This window comes from Micropterus dolomieu, linkage group LG04, assembly GCF_021292245.1.
Source record: "Micropterus dolomieu isolate WLL.071019.BEF.003 ecotype Adirondacks linkage group LG04, ASM2129224v1, whole genome shotgun sequence".
Taxonomy (NCBI): domain Eukaryota; kingdom Metazoa; phylum Chordata; class Actinopteri; order Centrarchiformes; family Centrarchidae; genus Micropterus; species Micropterus dolomieu.
This window is the reverse complement of record NC_060153.1, coordinates 20,706,140-20,722,230: the sequence shown is the minus strand read 5'-3', so window position 1 is coordinate 20,722,230 and position 16,091 is coordinate 20,706,140. Positions and strand designations below refer to the sequence as shown.

The following is a 16,091-nucleotide window of genomic DNA, read 5'->3' as shown; positions in this document are numbered from 1 at the left end:
ACCCGCACGGAAAGGGCTTCGCAACGGGCGCAGGCAGCCCCCTCGAGAGCTGCCCGTGCGTGCTCCATCCCCAAACATGAGACACACATCTCATGAGAATCTCCATCCGTGATGTACCGAGGGCAAGAAAAAAACACACCTTCTGTACATCTGGTTGCCGGACATGCTGGTAGACTTTTTCTTCAGGTAAGACATACTGCTTGTAGGACTGGAGCTTTCTTCAAACAACATACAGAGCGCCTGCTGAATAAAAAAAAGCTAATGATGAGTGTGTACAGGTGTGCTTTATACTCCTCCGGTTATTCCGTCACACCTTACCGTTCTAGCAACAGGCCAATAGGATTGGAGTGATTTCATTCACGTTCAGACCTGCTTCGCCTATAGGCGTTCCCATAGTGTCGTAACCGACGCAGTTCGAGTTCCCTCGAAGGGGAACTACCATTGTTGGAATAATTGCCAAACTGACCTATGATCAGCGTTTATACTGCTACTATATGAATCCTGACATCTACTTTCTCCGTCTGGATCATCAGATGCAAATACATGTGATGTATGTCACAGTTTGATCAGGCTGTCGGGTGCACCAACTCCAAACAGCAACAGTGAAAATTTGAGTGGTCATTTATTTTATTATGTAACACTTTATACAGAGTAGAATGATATATGTTTTTACAGTATAATACATAATTCAAGTAGTACATGAATATGATTCCATACTTGCATAACGTACAAGGGAAATACAAAAGCATCTTACCATTTGTGATGGTGATCAGTTCGTATAGATATTTTTCGAAATACACTCATTCATACACACATTCCTCACATGCACATGATCCATCAGAGCGAGACAGATTTAGAAATGATACTGCAGAGACAGACTAAATCTAGAGTCTGAGAATAAAGGTTGTGTTGAGGCCTGTAAACTATGTGTTGACTATGATTACACACAGGACACAAACAGTTTACAAATCTTTTATACACATAAATGCACAATGAAACACATATTTTTAATATTGCAAGATAGGGCATAGTTTGGGGTCAATTTTATGGAAATTCTTTCCATATTCATTTGGACAAAAGTAAAAGTTGTAATTTATGAAAACACAACGATAAAAAAACAATCGGTTGGGTTAAAATTGTGACAAAAAAATAATTTTTAACCATTTGAGTGTGAACTGATATTTTCATGGCCATCTAAACAGATGAATCAGATCTGTTTATCTAAAAACTGTCTTTGTTAAACCTAAGAACAAAAAGAAACACATTTACACCTGAGTAAAACGGTGTGTTCTTGGAAAACAAATATAGCATATAAAAATTCCAATAAATGTTGAAGCAGTACAGCGTCTTTTGCATTTATTTATTTATTTCCATTTTGAGGTTGTACAGTAACACCTTAACCTTTTAACATTACTTTAGAAATAAAAAGCATTGGAGGAAGTTATTCATGGATGTCTATGATACCTTTATTGAGCATTTCTCCAACAGTGCTGGGAGAATAAAATACAAAATATTGCCCACGTTCAGCTCTACTTCATATATTTAACATAGAAAGCAGGCAACACAAGGAAAATGAATGACTGATGAATAATGATATGCATTATAGCTTGTAAAAGGGCAGTCACGCAGATCAGTCTGCAACAGGTGGTTCCTCTGACAAAGACAAGATGGATGGCATTGACAGCATATTTGGTGGGACGATGAGGTCGCTAGTACATTTGCCTCACATCAATAATAATTATAACAATAATATTGTTAATTTTTTCTGTTACAGCAGGACCGTAGTGATTATAAATTACATGCCATTTGGGATATGAGTAAAACTAAACTGCAAAAAATACAATATGTCACAAACTGAATCTCTGGATAAAAATATGGGCACATTTTATGTTTCTTGTAATATTTTCAATCTAAGATTTAATGTGACACACAAAGTAGTGTGAACATAGCAACAATGGCTCTGTTTTAAGCCTGTTTGAATGAGGATCAAAGTTCACAGCAAAAATATTGCTATCATTTGCTTTCATATACATGTATATGTATATACACATGTTATACAGTACATGAGTAGTTTTACAGCAAAACATTACAGAAGTAACTGGATCATAAGTTTTCATATTGAACACTCCTTTTTATAAATACATACCGTAATTTGAAAAAAAAAACCTTTTGAGTTTAACAAGTAAAACACAATAGAGAACGCTGCATCATCTACTAGGAAATGTGACACTGGCCTCTTTATTACAGTTCCATGCACAAAAAATCGTCCAGTTTTAGTCAGAATACTGAAGAAATCTCTCTCTAAAGTGGTGCATGTAAAGGCAGACGGAACAGAAAAAGTCACACTCACAAACTTATTATATGAAAAACCCAAATATGATAGTGGGGATAAACAGATATGAACAGACGTATTGAGCATGACACCTTAGCCAGTTTAATCTTGGTTAAGTCTATCTGTGTACACTCTAACTATTTAGCATTTAATGTATCCTCTTATAGATATTCATGAATGGGATATAAAGTAACAATTTCTGCCAAATGTGTCCTTAATGCAATGTACTGTATGTGAAAACACACAAGTTATCAACACTGGATGTTTCTCTTTCGAGGACATTGCGAACTTATACAGGTGGTTAAAATCTAAAGGTATATTATGCATCTATCACATTTATGTGCTGCCGTGGATCCTTCTCTTTTCCCCCCACGACTCCCATGACACACAGAATCTCCCCAGAGCTTTGCTGCCCTTTAAAACAAAAATAAAGTCTCTTTGAGCCCCATATCCAGCTCATTTGCTTAAGTGCATGAGTAGCGGAGGTACTTCTTATACTGCAGCGCAGTCCTTTAGTTCAAAAAACACAAATCTCTGGTGATCTTCAACTGAAACTCCCATCCACAGGTGGCATTCACACAACTTGTCCATCAGTTGCTTTCAGCAGGTTTCAACCAGTAGTGGCTTCTGAATGTAGTCACATGGTGCAAAGAGAGAGGAGTCCCTCCTATTGGGTGGCAAAAAGTCTGTTAATGACGTCCATGCTGGTGTGAGGCTGCTGGGCAGCTGTGATGCACCGGTCTGAATTTCGCAGACTGATTTAAGTCAGTGCTACAACTTGTATGTATGTATATGTGTGTGTGTGTGTGTGTGTGTGTGTATGTATATGTGTGTGTGTGTGTGTGTGTGTGTGTGTGTGTGTGTGTGTGTGTGTATGCAGTCGTCTACTTTGTATGTACGTGAGACAAATAAGAGACTGTGTCTGCGAGAGCAGGCTTTTCCATTCCTATTGTAAATCATGTTACACCTGAGCACAATAATGCTCAGTTTCTGCTTTCTGACAATCAGTAGGAGTCGCTCTCTCTCAGATGGTAATGGGGCAGACGATGACTTTGTCCTCCAGCATGACGCTGACGATGAGGAAGACGAAGTAGAGCAAGAACATGAGTAAGCCCAGAATCTTGCTCATTCTCCACTTGCAAGCCGCGATGGATATAATGACGAAGAGCAGCATGAGGAAGAGGAGGACGATGGCGCAGAACAGGCCGTTGCTGCTAACCTGTACCGGCTTGAAGTCGTTGACAATGTTGTAGATGAGCCAGGGGAATGGCAGACTGGAGGGAGATGAGGGCATAAAGGAGTTATTTAGGTTCTGGGCTTAATTATGAGAGGTGTAAGCTTGTGTTTCATCTAAAAGTGGATATTGCACTGGCCTATTACACTCTGTGTTTTCTTGTTGTTTATGGACTCACCCCACAGTGATATCAAAGATGTTGGAGCCCACCGAGCTGGACACAGCCATGTCACCCAGGCCTTTTCGTGCTACAATGACACTGGTGATCAGGTCGGGGATCGAAGTGCCAGCTGCTAATATAGTCAGACCCATTATCTCCTCTGTGATCCAGAAAGTTTCTCCAACCTCAAAGGAAGAAAAACTTTCTTAATGTTGCAGCTGCACAGTTTGGAGTTAAGAACACTCTTGTTGGCGTGTTGCTGGTTTGCTTGGAAAAGGATTTGTTTTGGAATTTTGACACAGTGAGTTTTATTGATTTTCAATTTGTTGATGGCATCAGACACATAATATACAAACAAAAAGCAAATATGATCAAACTGTAGAGCTAGATCTGAGGTTATAATAAGAAGGTTGACAGATAAAGAGTTTCAGTGAAAAAAACTTGGTGATGAAGACCAGTGCAAGCAGTGCTCCACCACGTTGATCTTCTGGAAAGCATTTTTCCCTTGCTTTTGGTATCTGTGTACTCATGGCAGCTCATATGGAGGCAGTAACATTTTTGTTGCATCTAAAATAAGCAAATCTAATTAAATACAATCTTACAATCACTTTAGGCAAAATGTGTCACTTTATGTTTTTTATATATAACACAGATGGTAATATTGTTGTTCTAGTGCACACCAGAGACAGTAAGTGCACACAGTATGAACAAAACAAATCATACTGAGGCGAGAGCTTCTTGTTTCATTCCCCAGTGTGTTTGGTACAGCAATTTAAAAGGTATGAGAGCAGTAATGCAACAGGCTGAGATGATACTGATTTATAGTCTACCATCACTTCACCCAACACTTTTGCACACAGCGCTGTGCACCAGAGGGAACTAAAAAAGCATTGACCTTGCACATAACGACCTCCTGCTTGAGACCTGTCGTTACAGTGGTGCCATTAAAATAGAGCATTACAGGTTTATCTGGCTGTGGCTCAAAGCAGATTAGCTGGGATTAGCTGCCGTGGTCACACATTCAACACCCTGACTGCTGCACTCTCATAAGAAAGGCCACAGAAATAGAATAGAATAGGGTGTGTGTGTGTGTGTGTGTGTGTGTGTGTGTGTGTGTGTGTGTGTGTGTGTGTGTGTGTGTGTGTGTGTGTGTGTGTGTGTGTGTGTGTGTGTGTGTGTGTGCTTGTGCTTGTGCTTGTGCTTGTGTGTGAAGTACCTGGTGAGCCCACCACACCATCAGGTAGGAGAAGAAAGCAATCCAAGTAATGGAGCCGAGGAAAGTGATGGCGAAGAACTTTGTTGAGGTCTGAAAAAACAAACAAAAACAACAATGTAGTTTATCAGCCACTCAGTCAATGGATCCTTCTCTGGTCTAGACCCAGCCAAGAACCTCATACCATACCATAATGTCAATGTATTTGGATTCCAATGCTTGGAGAAGTGTAGCCCAATAGCTAAAATAAAACAAGACTAGAACGTGCCAAAATGATTGAGCAGGACATGTAGTAAAATAAACTAGAGACGTGATTAAGTTATAGTCACAATATGTGTCTTGTATATATTCATTTATATGTTTTCATGTACATAATATGCTTGGGTGTGACTCTCAGCTGATTGTACATGTTTGTGCACATGTAACATGCTTTTGGTTGAATGTGAGTGGGTTGTCACCTCTCTCCTGACGTCTGGCAGTGTCATCCACAGTGGAAGGACGATGGGCAGGATGATGAGATAGGTGATCTGTTTCCTGATGGTGTCGGGCCAGGCCAGGCTGAGAGGCTGGTCTTCATCATCATCTTCCTCACCACCCTGAGGAGGAGTTTACGTGTTCAGTATCAGTATATTAGACAATTTCCTTGAAGGCAATGTTAAATTAAGGTGTTTTTGAAGTGCAGTGAAGTCAGGTGTTGGTATATTATTTTACAGGTTTTTTACACATGTACTCGACCGAGGCTCGGTAGAACGTTCTACCGAGAGCCTTTAACTTGGAGGAAAGCTAAAAGCCATACCTCATTTCCTGCTACAACACCGTTGGGTGGTGTGACTTCCACTGCTACGTTAGAACTGTTGGGAATGTTTTTATCAGCTTGCGGAAAGAAAAAGGAGAGAGAGAGAGACAGAGAGAGACTGAGTGGCAATAGTGTTTGAGGGACATCTTCAAAAGGACAGTATTCAATAAAAAGTAGTTATCTAATGACATCAAAAGAAAAGCTGAGACTTAGTACAATTTGCTTTTCTTGGAGGTTGTGCCTGGGAGACGGCTCCTATGTTGAGAAACAAAATATGCGAGGTTATTTTCCAAGCTCATCCTCACAAGTGTAACAGAGTGTCGTATGGGATGCCCTTTGTGCCCTTTCACAATGAATTGATCAAATGACAGATGAATTGACAAATCAGCCAGTCAGCTGATGAACAAATGTCAGTTCTTGATTTAATAAAGAAATAGGAAAATCACATTTAAATCAGATAAGTGGATACAAGAGAAAAACAAAGGAGTCATTAATCTGCAGCTTAGTAAGTAAAGTAAATAAATAACAAAAATATGTAAATTAATGATACAATTAAAACTCTTCAGAGACACTCCTCACTTCATGATTGTGAACTACCACACTGTGTGCACTTTATGAAAGATATCACAATTCTGCACTCGTGCCGTCATGACCTATAAAAAAGGTTTCAAGCTAAAAGTGGAGGAAGTTACGTGATGAACAATTTGAAATGATTTGATAATTGATTTGTCACTTGATTTATCAGTTGATTTTTGAGTGGGACAAATTGACTCCCATAGTTTTTGACACATCACTGTTTGTTACTCACCTACACCGTTGGCATTGGCAGCTTCTTCTTTGCACTTCTGCTTGGCCATTTTGTGAAGAATCGACGCCTTCTCTTTGAAACGTTCTAAAACAAAGGAAACTTCTGAAAATTTGTGATGAATTGATGTGAAACTGGGGGAAATGGGCTGGAACTGGGCTGGGACTACTTGCAGGAGGCACAGCTATAGGAATGAAGAAATACTAAGAAGTAGACTATACTAAGAAGTTGGATTAATATAATAATCCAACTAGCCATATACTCATCTCAACCAAATGTGTCCATAAACCTGAGCTTAATCTTCATCATCATAATCTTCACCAAAACTGTTTAAAATTCTTAAATCATTAACCATGACAAGAAAATAGACATTTAATTTGCTGTCACACAGTCTATGTGGAGGAATATAATGTAATGTAATGTAATATAATATCATATTATATAAAATCACAATGATTTTTGCTTATAGTATCACAAGATTTTAACATAAATTCTTGGTTTACAGATTGTGTTGCATTTGAGTGCATGTGTGTGTTTTGTGCATTTCATTTTGCTTACCCATACCTTCGTCACTCAGGGGGTCCAGTGTGTGGATCATGAGCTGGAAGATGCTGTTTCTCATCAGTGAGTTGTGTAGAGAGGCACAGCTGCCTTCCCTCTGCAGCCTGGGTTTGGCCTATAAAGATACCAACACAAATACCAACATGTTTACATGAATGATGGAAGAATGCATATTTACATTCTCATTAAACATTTGCCATCATTCATCATTTCATTTTATACTAAACACTTCCAAATAACATGAGTGGAGAAAAAAACACTCTGATGAGCTGCATCTTAAATGTCTCTACACATAGGATCTGTATCTAGAAAGCCCCTTTCCTATCAAATACTGACTTATATTAAGTAGATGCAGGCACATGAGCTGCTTTCTTATGACACAACCAGTACCAGACCTGGCAAGCTCCACACAGAGAAGTTAACAAAAAAATAAACTCACCGTCAGCTTGTTTTCGTCATCTCCAGGTGCATTTGCCTTTAGGAAAAACACAGAGAAAGAAAACATAATGTGTGTTTTGCAAAATTTGTTGACTGTGTGGTGTTGTTGGATTGGACTGCATTACTGCAATGTCAGGGTGTGGAGGGGATAAGTGAAAGAATTAATTCAATAAGCCCTTGTGACTCCAAAAGTGTTCAAGCAAGTATTCAAACTAAATATGTCTTCAACCCCTCACACCCTGTTCACTCACCAGACCTTCACGAAACATTGAAAAACAAAAGCAACTCCTAAAGCAAGGATACAGGTTTTAATTCAACTGCCCTACTAACTGAAACCAAATCTTTCAGCATCATGTTTTAATTCATCTTCTAGATCAAATATAAGGAGAATATATTTTAAAATGCACCAGTGGTAAGGACAAGTAGGAATGATGGCACGAGCCCCATTTAACCCCTTTTAAGAAGAACAGTCTCAGCCTTTAACCTTCACAGCTAATTTGCTTTATCTACTGTATATAGCACACTTCCTCTTCCTTTGTGTGTGTGTGTGTGTGTGTTGGGGTGGGGGTGGGGGGTGGGTAGACATCCATCTTTCCTCCTTTTCACGGTGGGGGTGAACCGGTGCCAGAGGTTTTGGGTCTCGTTCCAACATAAAGGCTAGGTTCCTACACACACACACACACACACACACACACACACATACACACACACACACACACACACACAAATGCAGGGGAGGGCTCATGCTAAATCTCAACCTCAGCCATTTCTTCAGAGGACATATACAGCACAGCGGTGTCACCACATAGAGAAACACACACATACACTCACACAAACAAGTTGGTGTGGGAATCATGGATGTTTCAAGATTTTCAAGGTTAAAGGTTTGTTTTATTGTCAAATGTAAATGTAAATAGTTTTTTTGGTTTATCCACTTTTAAAGTTTATATATTATAGTTATGACTGGAATAATAATTTCCATTTTGAGTCATGCACACAGATCTCTTTCACCACATAAACTATCCACTACATTAGCTAGTCATTCAGTCTCTGCAGTTTTCCAGTAAAGGTGGTTGGCATCAGATTGAGGCAGACCATACTATGATGTAAAGTGTCATTATCCTCTAAAGACAAACTCAGAACTACAGTAAGGAAGCTGCTCAGATCAATCACACGCACGTTTTCTCCATGAAACCTGGGCGAACTTTATTAGAAAAAAATTGTTTATGTTTTCTGACTTGGTCAGACATTAAGTAAAAATGATGGTTGGGACCAAAACCACTTTTTCTTGACAGTGTAACTTCAGTGTAACAAATAAAATATAAATTCACAACCAATCCTGTATACACTGGTGGTCAGTTTGCCTAGCCATTCAGTCACGTTAGATTTAACTAATGTTCTGAAGTTTTATGCGTATTAAAGGCTTCAGAAAGATGCTTTTGCACTTGTGTAATTCCTGGGAGTAAGAAATAAAATAAAATCCAAAGTAAACAACAAATGAACAAACTGTCATTTTCTTTGTCTACTGTTCAGAGCTCAAGGTTTGTATGAACATTTACAATGCCAGATTTTTTTTTTAAATTGTGCTAAACAAGTAAATGTGCTTTCTAGGATGTTACAGCAAACAGAATGAAAGATATCTTAAAATAGGCCTGCTATTGTCCTGGGTACAGTTTGCTTTGTATGAAGGAGGCACGCAGCAGCCTTGTATTTAAAAATGATGGATGTGGATGGATATGGTACGTTACAATCATTCTGAATCTTAGGAGCTACAATAGCACTATTTTGTCTGTGTGCCTCATCTTTTTCCTAAAATAATGCTAAACTTAATATGGAGCTATGGAGTTAGCTCACGCAAACAATTACACAGCCGAAGTAACTCTTCCTTTGCTTTGCGTACACTTCCTAATTCATATTATATAGTAAAAAAGTCCTACCAAGACAACCAAGCGCTTAAGAGGAATCTAACTCAATCTTTGAAAAGCAGATCACAGATCACCAACACCAGGCAGAGAGGTGGAGGGTTTTGTTGTTGACACGTTTTCATGATGGAGGCCGCAGAGTTTGAGCAGATAATCCCTTTATCTTGCATCTGACAGGACACCTGCTGCTGTCATGGCAGCTACAGCGAGGCTAAAGCTAAGGGTTTCTTTTTGCTGTTAACAGGGGTATCACTCCTATAGACTTGTTATATTTGTCCAATGCAGATTCATTTGAATGTATTGCTTCAGTTACTCCCCTGGATGGTTAAATAATGTTCATGAATTTCATTCAGCTGTACAGTTCACCTACTTAGACTTATCAAAATCAGCTAAAACACAGGATGTCATTTCAGAAATGTGTGAAACTGATGTCTTTTCACTAAAGATGGAGGTATTTCATGCTGCTGTTTTTTTTATAGAATCATTCTTATTAAACAAAATGAACAGATTCATTTTGAATTTCAGGTTAATGAGGTATGATGTTTGACAATACTATGTTATGATGTCTGACACTTTTTATATTTAAAGCTTATTTTATATCTCTATTGCATTTTTTTTAATTGTATTTTTATTTATACATATATTTCATTTTACTTTTAATGTAGGCATTTGATGTGGACAGCAAAGTTAGAATTTCAGTGTACAGGGAAACTTGAAAATCTGACACTTTGAATCCTTTGAATGAAAAAGAAGAAGCTGTGGACACCTGGCTGCACTATCCATGTGATTGCTGAGCTCCAATAGCAGAGGACAGCTTGGCATTGGTTGATGATGGTTTGTGCTCACATGGCTCCTGAGAGTTGACAAAAGTCACTTAAAACGTGCTGTAGAATCTGTTGTAACCTAAACTGGATTTTAATTATTGTCCTTCATGTTAAAAAAATGGTTTAAGTAACACCTTCATCCTCCAAAGCCATCAATCTAAAAACACCAACACTTAGTTAGTAGGCTTTTTCTTGCACAGTCTACATAGATGTTGCATTTTGTAAAATGTTTGTATTTTGCACGGTAACTTATTTTAATATGTTGCTAATCTTTGTCACCTTTGTCCTTATTTCACTCAGCTATCATCTCCACTGATGTATTTCCAAGGTTCTAGAGCTCCTCTGCTGGAGCTGCAACCTCTCCTCGGGTGTCCCACGTGAATCACCACTGACTAATCACCCCAAATCATTCTCAAATCACTTCCAGCCAGTTATGTCATTTAAACAAAAAATCAGCTCGTCCAATGCCTAATTATTATTATTTTTATTTTTTTTGGCATTCCAGCAGGGTGCAAGAAAAACATCATTGCACAGAGAATTTGTCTTAACTTGTCCTTTTTGTTAAACAGCACATCTCATCACTGGCCATTTCCTGCCATTAACATGTTCAACAGCTGTAACTTATGAAGCATAATTTTAATGTCTTTCTAGATTAAAACTTTGTCTTTGGTCTGATATTCATCCAGACTATAAGTTATTGCAAGCAGAGCTTCTTCATGTTATAAAAAAGAGTTTTTTGGGACCCATAGATGATTTGTTTACAATAAGATGAAAGCTCCCAAAATGCTTTCGTCTGCTCTGCTGTTCCAGGTCACTGGTCTCATCCCTGGTCCAGACGAGAAGCTGCAGACACTGAACGCCTCTCAAATCCTACAATCCTAAAGATTTGCACTAAACTTTCTCTTCATCCCACTCATCACCATCACTGTCATCATTAATGCACAATCAGATCACCTTTTCAAATCTCGCAACCCAATATTCCCACATTTCCATTTTCTTCCCCTGTTCTCTCTCTCTCTCTGTGTCTCTCTGTGTCTCTCTCTCTCCAGTGCCGACCTGACTGTCCGAGCTGTGGGACTTAGTCAGGATTAATCTGCAGAGATCACCGCTTTTAGACTTTGTAATTTTCAAGCCTCTGTGTGAAGTCCTGCAGCAACCTTCACTGGTCACTATGCTCTCAAACATTTCTCTTTCGCTCTCATCTGTCAGCAAATAACAACAATCATATTTTTTAATATTCGCAGCTGCTCATTTTATCTTTAATTTCCACTGCAGTCAGTAAGCACTCAGTGCTCAACACAACACCTCAACAGTTATAAATACTTGTCTTTCAACAAACAGCTGATTCATGTTTAGAAAGCAGCATTTTGATCATGAGCACAATGATCTGAAATTACAAAGTCAGACCTGCTTGTGGAACTGAAGCAAACAGCTGCAAGTGTAAAACCAATCAAGTAATCTTTGTGCTGACCCCAGAACTGAACCAACCAAAAATGTGTGACTATCGTTAAAAAAGGTTTTATTATTTCAGCTGTAATATGTTGAATAAATACATTAAAAGGCAATGTGTATCTACAGTATGGTTCATGAATATTAAAAACCTTATTTATGTGCAGCAGTAGAACTATAATAAGTAAAGATATGACAAGTAATAACTATTGATGAATTCATCTTCCTTTGCTATACAGATACTTATGTCAAGAAAACCCTTAGTTTAACTGTTTATGAGGGCGTGGATGCACAACACTGCTGCATTGTGATCCAGGTCTGATATCAATGATTGTAAGGAGAATTTTAACATTTCGTTCTCTGTAGACACTGAATGACAATGTGCTGGGCTGTATGTTTGCTGTCGTCACTGAAGGTAAGCAGTTGATTAGGGGATCAGAGAGGATTATCGTCTTTACTGCCATCAGTGAGCAAACCAGCAGATCTTCTCTCTCACCCTTTATACATTGACACTGTAGGCACTGAATGTACTGTGTAAAACCACCTGCAACACTCCCCCGACCATGCACAAACTAAAAAAAAAAAAAAAAAAAACACAGCTGCGGGCTGAGAGAGGAGCATTCAGTCTTTTATCTCAGTGATGCTCCTGATTCCTGCTCCCCCAGGGACCGTCTAACTATAATTAGCATCTCTAATGGGATTGAAGAGCATTAACCTGGGGGATTATTTACCAGCTAGCGACACATGAGGGCAAGGCAGTTGGACATCAAGTGCCGGACGACAGAAAGAGAAAAGCTGTTCTTGGGCTGAGGTGAGGCAGTCTGAAGAACAGCTGATTCCCAGAAGGGCACAAATGTCAAACAGAGCTTGTCCATCAGAGCACTGATTGTGACAGAGGCGGGTGAGCATTCAAATAGACTGTATGTGCTCACAAGTTTAGAATAAAAAGAAAAACTTTACAAAAGTGGCTTAGATATACTACACAGTACACGTGATATACTTAGAGCCTTAGAAAAAAACATTATCGTTATTGTCAGTAACTGATTGTTGGTGAACGGATTACAATGAAATAAAAAATACAGTTTTCTCTACCTGAATATAATGAAAGAAACTGAAAAGTACTAAATCAACTATCAATGATCTGTCATCAGGAAAAGAGGCTAAACAAATTAGATTTATGTTTATATATTAAGTGATCAATAAGTGATCAATATGCAGAAAGAATAGTCCCTAAAGAAAAGCAAGTCATGCTTATTGGAAAGCAGATTAATTAGCATTTAGGGGAAGGATCTTTAAAGCAGATCATACCAAACTGGACACAGGTGATCATGAGCTCATGTGTTACCTAAAAGTTCTACTGGCCTGAATTACTGCCATAAAAATAGTCTTTCTAAGAAGTGTTTTCAACCACTTGTGAATCTGAAGAGTTTGTTCTGTATACATGTTTGAGCACAACACATCAAGTTATTCGCCTGTTGTGATTTTTTTACATGATCTGTAATTAATGTTTCCAGAAAAAGAAAAGCCAGATGTTGTGCAACAGTGCACTGTATATGCCGCTGAAGAGCTGGTGATGGGTGATGTCAGTCTAGGCTACGGGCAAGCTGCTCTAAGATCAGCCTAAAGTAGTTTTAGCATTTGTCACCTGAGCGCCGTATGAGATTACAACATCAGAGAGCAACAGATCTGACTCCAACTGCACACACAGACAGAACAAAAGACGGAGAGACAAATGTGAAAAACAAAATAGCTTCATTGTGTGTATGTACGTGTGTGTGTTGAACCTTTTGAATCTTGTATTCATGCAGTCTCATTCTCTGTGTTATTTATAAACACAGCAGCAAGCAGCACAATGAGCACTCCAAGCTAACCTCAATATTACACTTTCTAGTCATCTTCTCATAGCTGACATGAAGTGATTAGTGTTGTGATGGTGTCTCCTTTCAGAGACAAAACACTAACGTCACACTTCCAGAATGATAAATAAAGTGTTTTCAATTGTAAAAACTCTATACGTTCTTAAGTCTTCCTTACATTATGACGCCATATACAGAGGCATTCTGGATTTGTGTGTAATAGGATCATTGAGCACAGCTGCTTTGAAATTATGAGCTAATCTAGAGGACAAAACAACATTCAGAGCTAGGGCCTTCATCCAGAGTCAAGAGACCACTTTTGCCAATGTCAGGACAAATATGAGAAGAGCTAAAGGAGGAAGCGTGCTGAAGATGTTGAAGAGATGCAACAAGGATGTCCGGGCTAATTTCTTCTGCTTTCAGTTTTGACTAATTTTATCATACAGGATGCTCTCAGGAGCTATTATCATTATTATTATTATTATTTACTACAATTATTCAAAAACAACCCACAAAGGACTTTGAAATGATTAACTCCTAGCACAGAATTTAGAAATAACCATGAATGTGATATTTTGCAAAATTGCATTGTTATTTCCAATGTTCTGACTGGCATTTGTGAAAATGTGCTCCCATTGTTACTTGCAGGAACTAATTTCTAAATTGGATGAACAAAAGGATAACAGGATTTCGAATAGATATTGATTACACTTTCAGGCTTGTATAGTCCCGACCACTTTAGGGTAGATTTGACTGGCAAATTTTAGAAACAGCCTCTCAGAATTGATCATCTTCACTGAACATGATGGTAAAATATCTTTGCATTTTAATCCCATTTACGGAGTAGCACTGTTACCTCTGTTACATCAGCCCTATTCTAGTCTGAACTTTGTTACTAAAATTAGTGACTGAAGACGAGGCCAGTTCCTAGACTTAGTCAGCACCAAAAGGCCTATCTGGCGCTGCTTCTGGCACTGTCCGATCTGCACAGGTGGTAGGTTAAGACAAATCTTTATATCCTTCCAGAGTGAAATTTGGGAGGACTTTGCTGCCTATCTGCTTCTAGCATAACACCCTCTCAGATTCCCAGAACAGCAGCATTATTATTCTCATGGTCAGTGGCTGTGACAGGTTCACTCTGTGATCTTGTTCATTGTGAAAATACCAATGCTTTTCTCAGATCAGTCATCAACAGAATCCCAGATTTCAACCTAGAGACACTGAAAAAAAAAACATATGAAATGTCATAACCCCATCCGCATCAGAAACTCGTGTCAAGAATCACAAATGTTCACTTGTACACAAAAAACCCACTTCTTTAACATTTTGAATCTCAGTTGGATATTTTCAACTTTTAAGAGATTTTCACTAAATAACAAGAACAAGAACATTGGGGTAAATGTATGGGTATAGAGGATGAATGTAAGGATGAGCTGTTGGTTCCCAAGATGGAGTAAAAGGTGGGTGCTGTTGAGCATAAAGTGGCAAGAGTAGGGTGGGTATCTAGAGAGAAGGAATAGAGGAAGATGGATGGGTGGATGGATGAACAGATGAAGGAGTCAGACTCACCTTTGGTGCAGCCTCCAGCTCGTCCACCTGGTTGCTGCCCAAAAAGCCCTTGATGACAATTTCTACTTTGGCATTGAACTTCATGAATGTCACATAGAAGCTGTAGCACATCAACAGGCTGATACTTTCCCCCAACGTGATTTGATTATCCAGAAAGAAATAGATGAGCATGAGCAAGCCAATGATGTAGAACGAGACATCTCTAAACAGAGGCCACCAGGTGAGGTTCAGCACCTCTTTGGAGAACAGGGCGCACATCCCGATCACAAACAGGATGTTGAAGACGGCAGAGCCCACAATGGTACCGATACCCACATTGCTGTGGGAGATGAAGACTCCTATGACTGAGGTGAAGAGCTCTGGGGCTGAGCCACCTGCCGCCATGAAGGTGGCTCCTGCTACATCATCAGAAATCTGCAGCTTCTCTGTGATTACAGTGAGAGCAGGAACAAAGAACTCATCGCAGACAATGGCTAAGGCTATGAACATGTACAACATGCCAAACATATGAAAAACCACATAGCCCTTGCGTCTGTCCTCCACACTGAAGTAGTCCGTTGGGTAGTCCCCATGATTCATCTCTAAATCAGCCGATTGCATGGCCAGTGGTGTGTCCTCTAGTGCGACTGAGAGGTTTTGGTGCTGCAGCAGAGTTCTTTGGGGCACTGCTGCCTCAGGTGAACCCTCAACGACCGACTCCAGCTCCTTGGCCACTGTTGTAGCCAGCGACAAGGCACTCCATGAGAAGACTGTGCAGACCACCAGCAGGCTGATAATGAAGCCCAGAATCCGTCCGGGCCGCATCTTTCTTTTGACACCATGGTACTGGTGCCTGGTCCAACTGCTGTGAGGGCCCAGAAGAGGCGCAGAGCCGGAGGAAGTCATAATTTTTTTACTTCTTATGGGTAACATGAAATCCATGGTGTTTGGCG

The 16,091-nt window shown here is 39.4% G+C and overlaps 1 protein-coding gene across 1 annotated transcript; it reads right to left on the bottom strand.

Moving 5' to 3' along the window:
* Window positions 1–3,356: 3,356 nt before the first annotated feature.
* On the bottom strand, window positions 3,357–15,981 carry slc24a2 (solute carrier family 24 member 2). The gene is made up of 9 exons (XM_046047671.1): window positions 15,160–15,981; window positions 7,541–7,576; window positions 7,105–7,216; window positions 6,544–6,627; window positions 5,712–5,812; window positions 5,398–5,535; window positions 4,943–5,032; window positions 3,745–3,911; window positions 3,357–3,606 (listed from the first exon to the last, which is right to left on the bottom strand). The coding sequence occupies exons 1-9, from the start codon at window positions 15,961–15,963 to the stop codon at window positions 3,357–3,359; spliced, it is 1,782 nt and encodes a 593-aa protein (XP_045903627.1). The 5' UTR covers window positions 15,964–15,981.
* Between the last annotated feature and the right edge of the window lie 110 nt (window positions 15,982–16,091).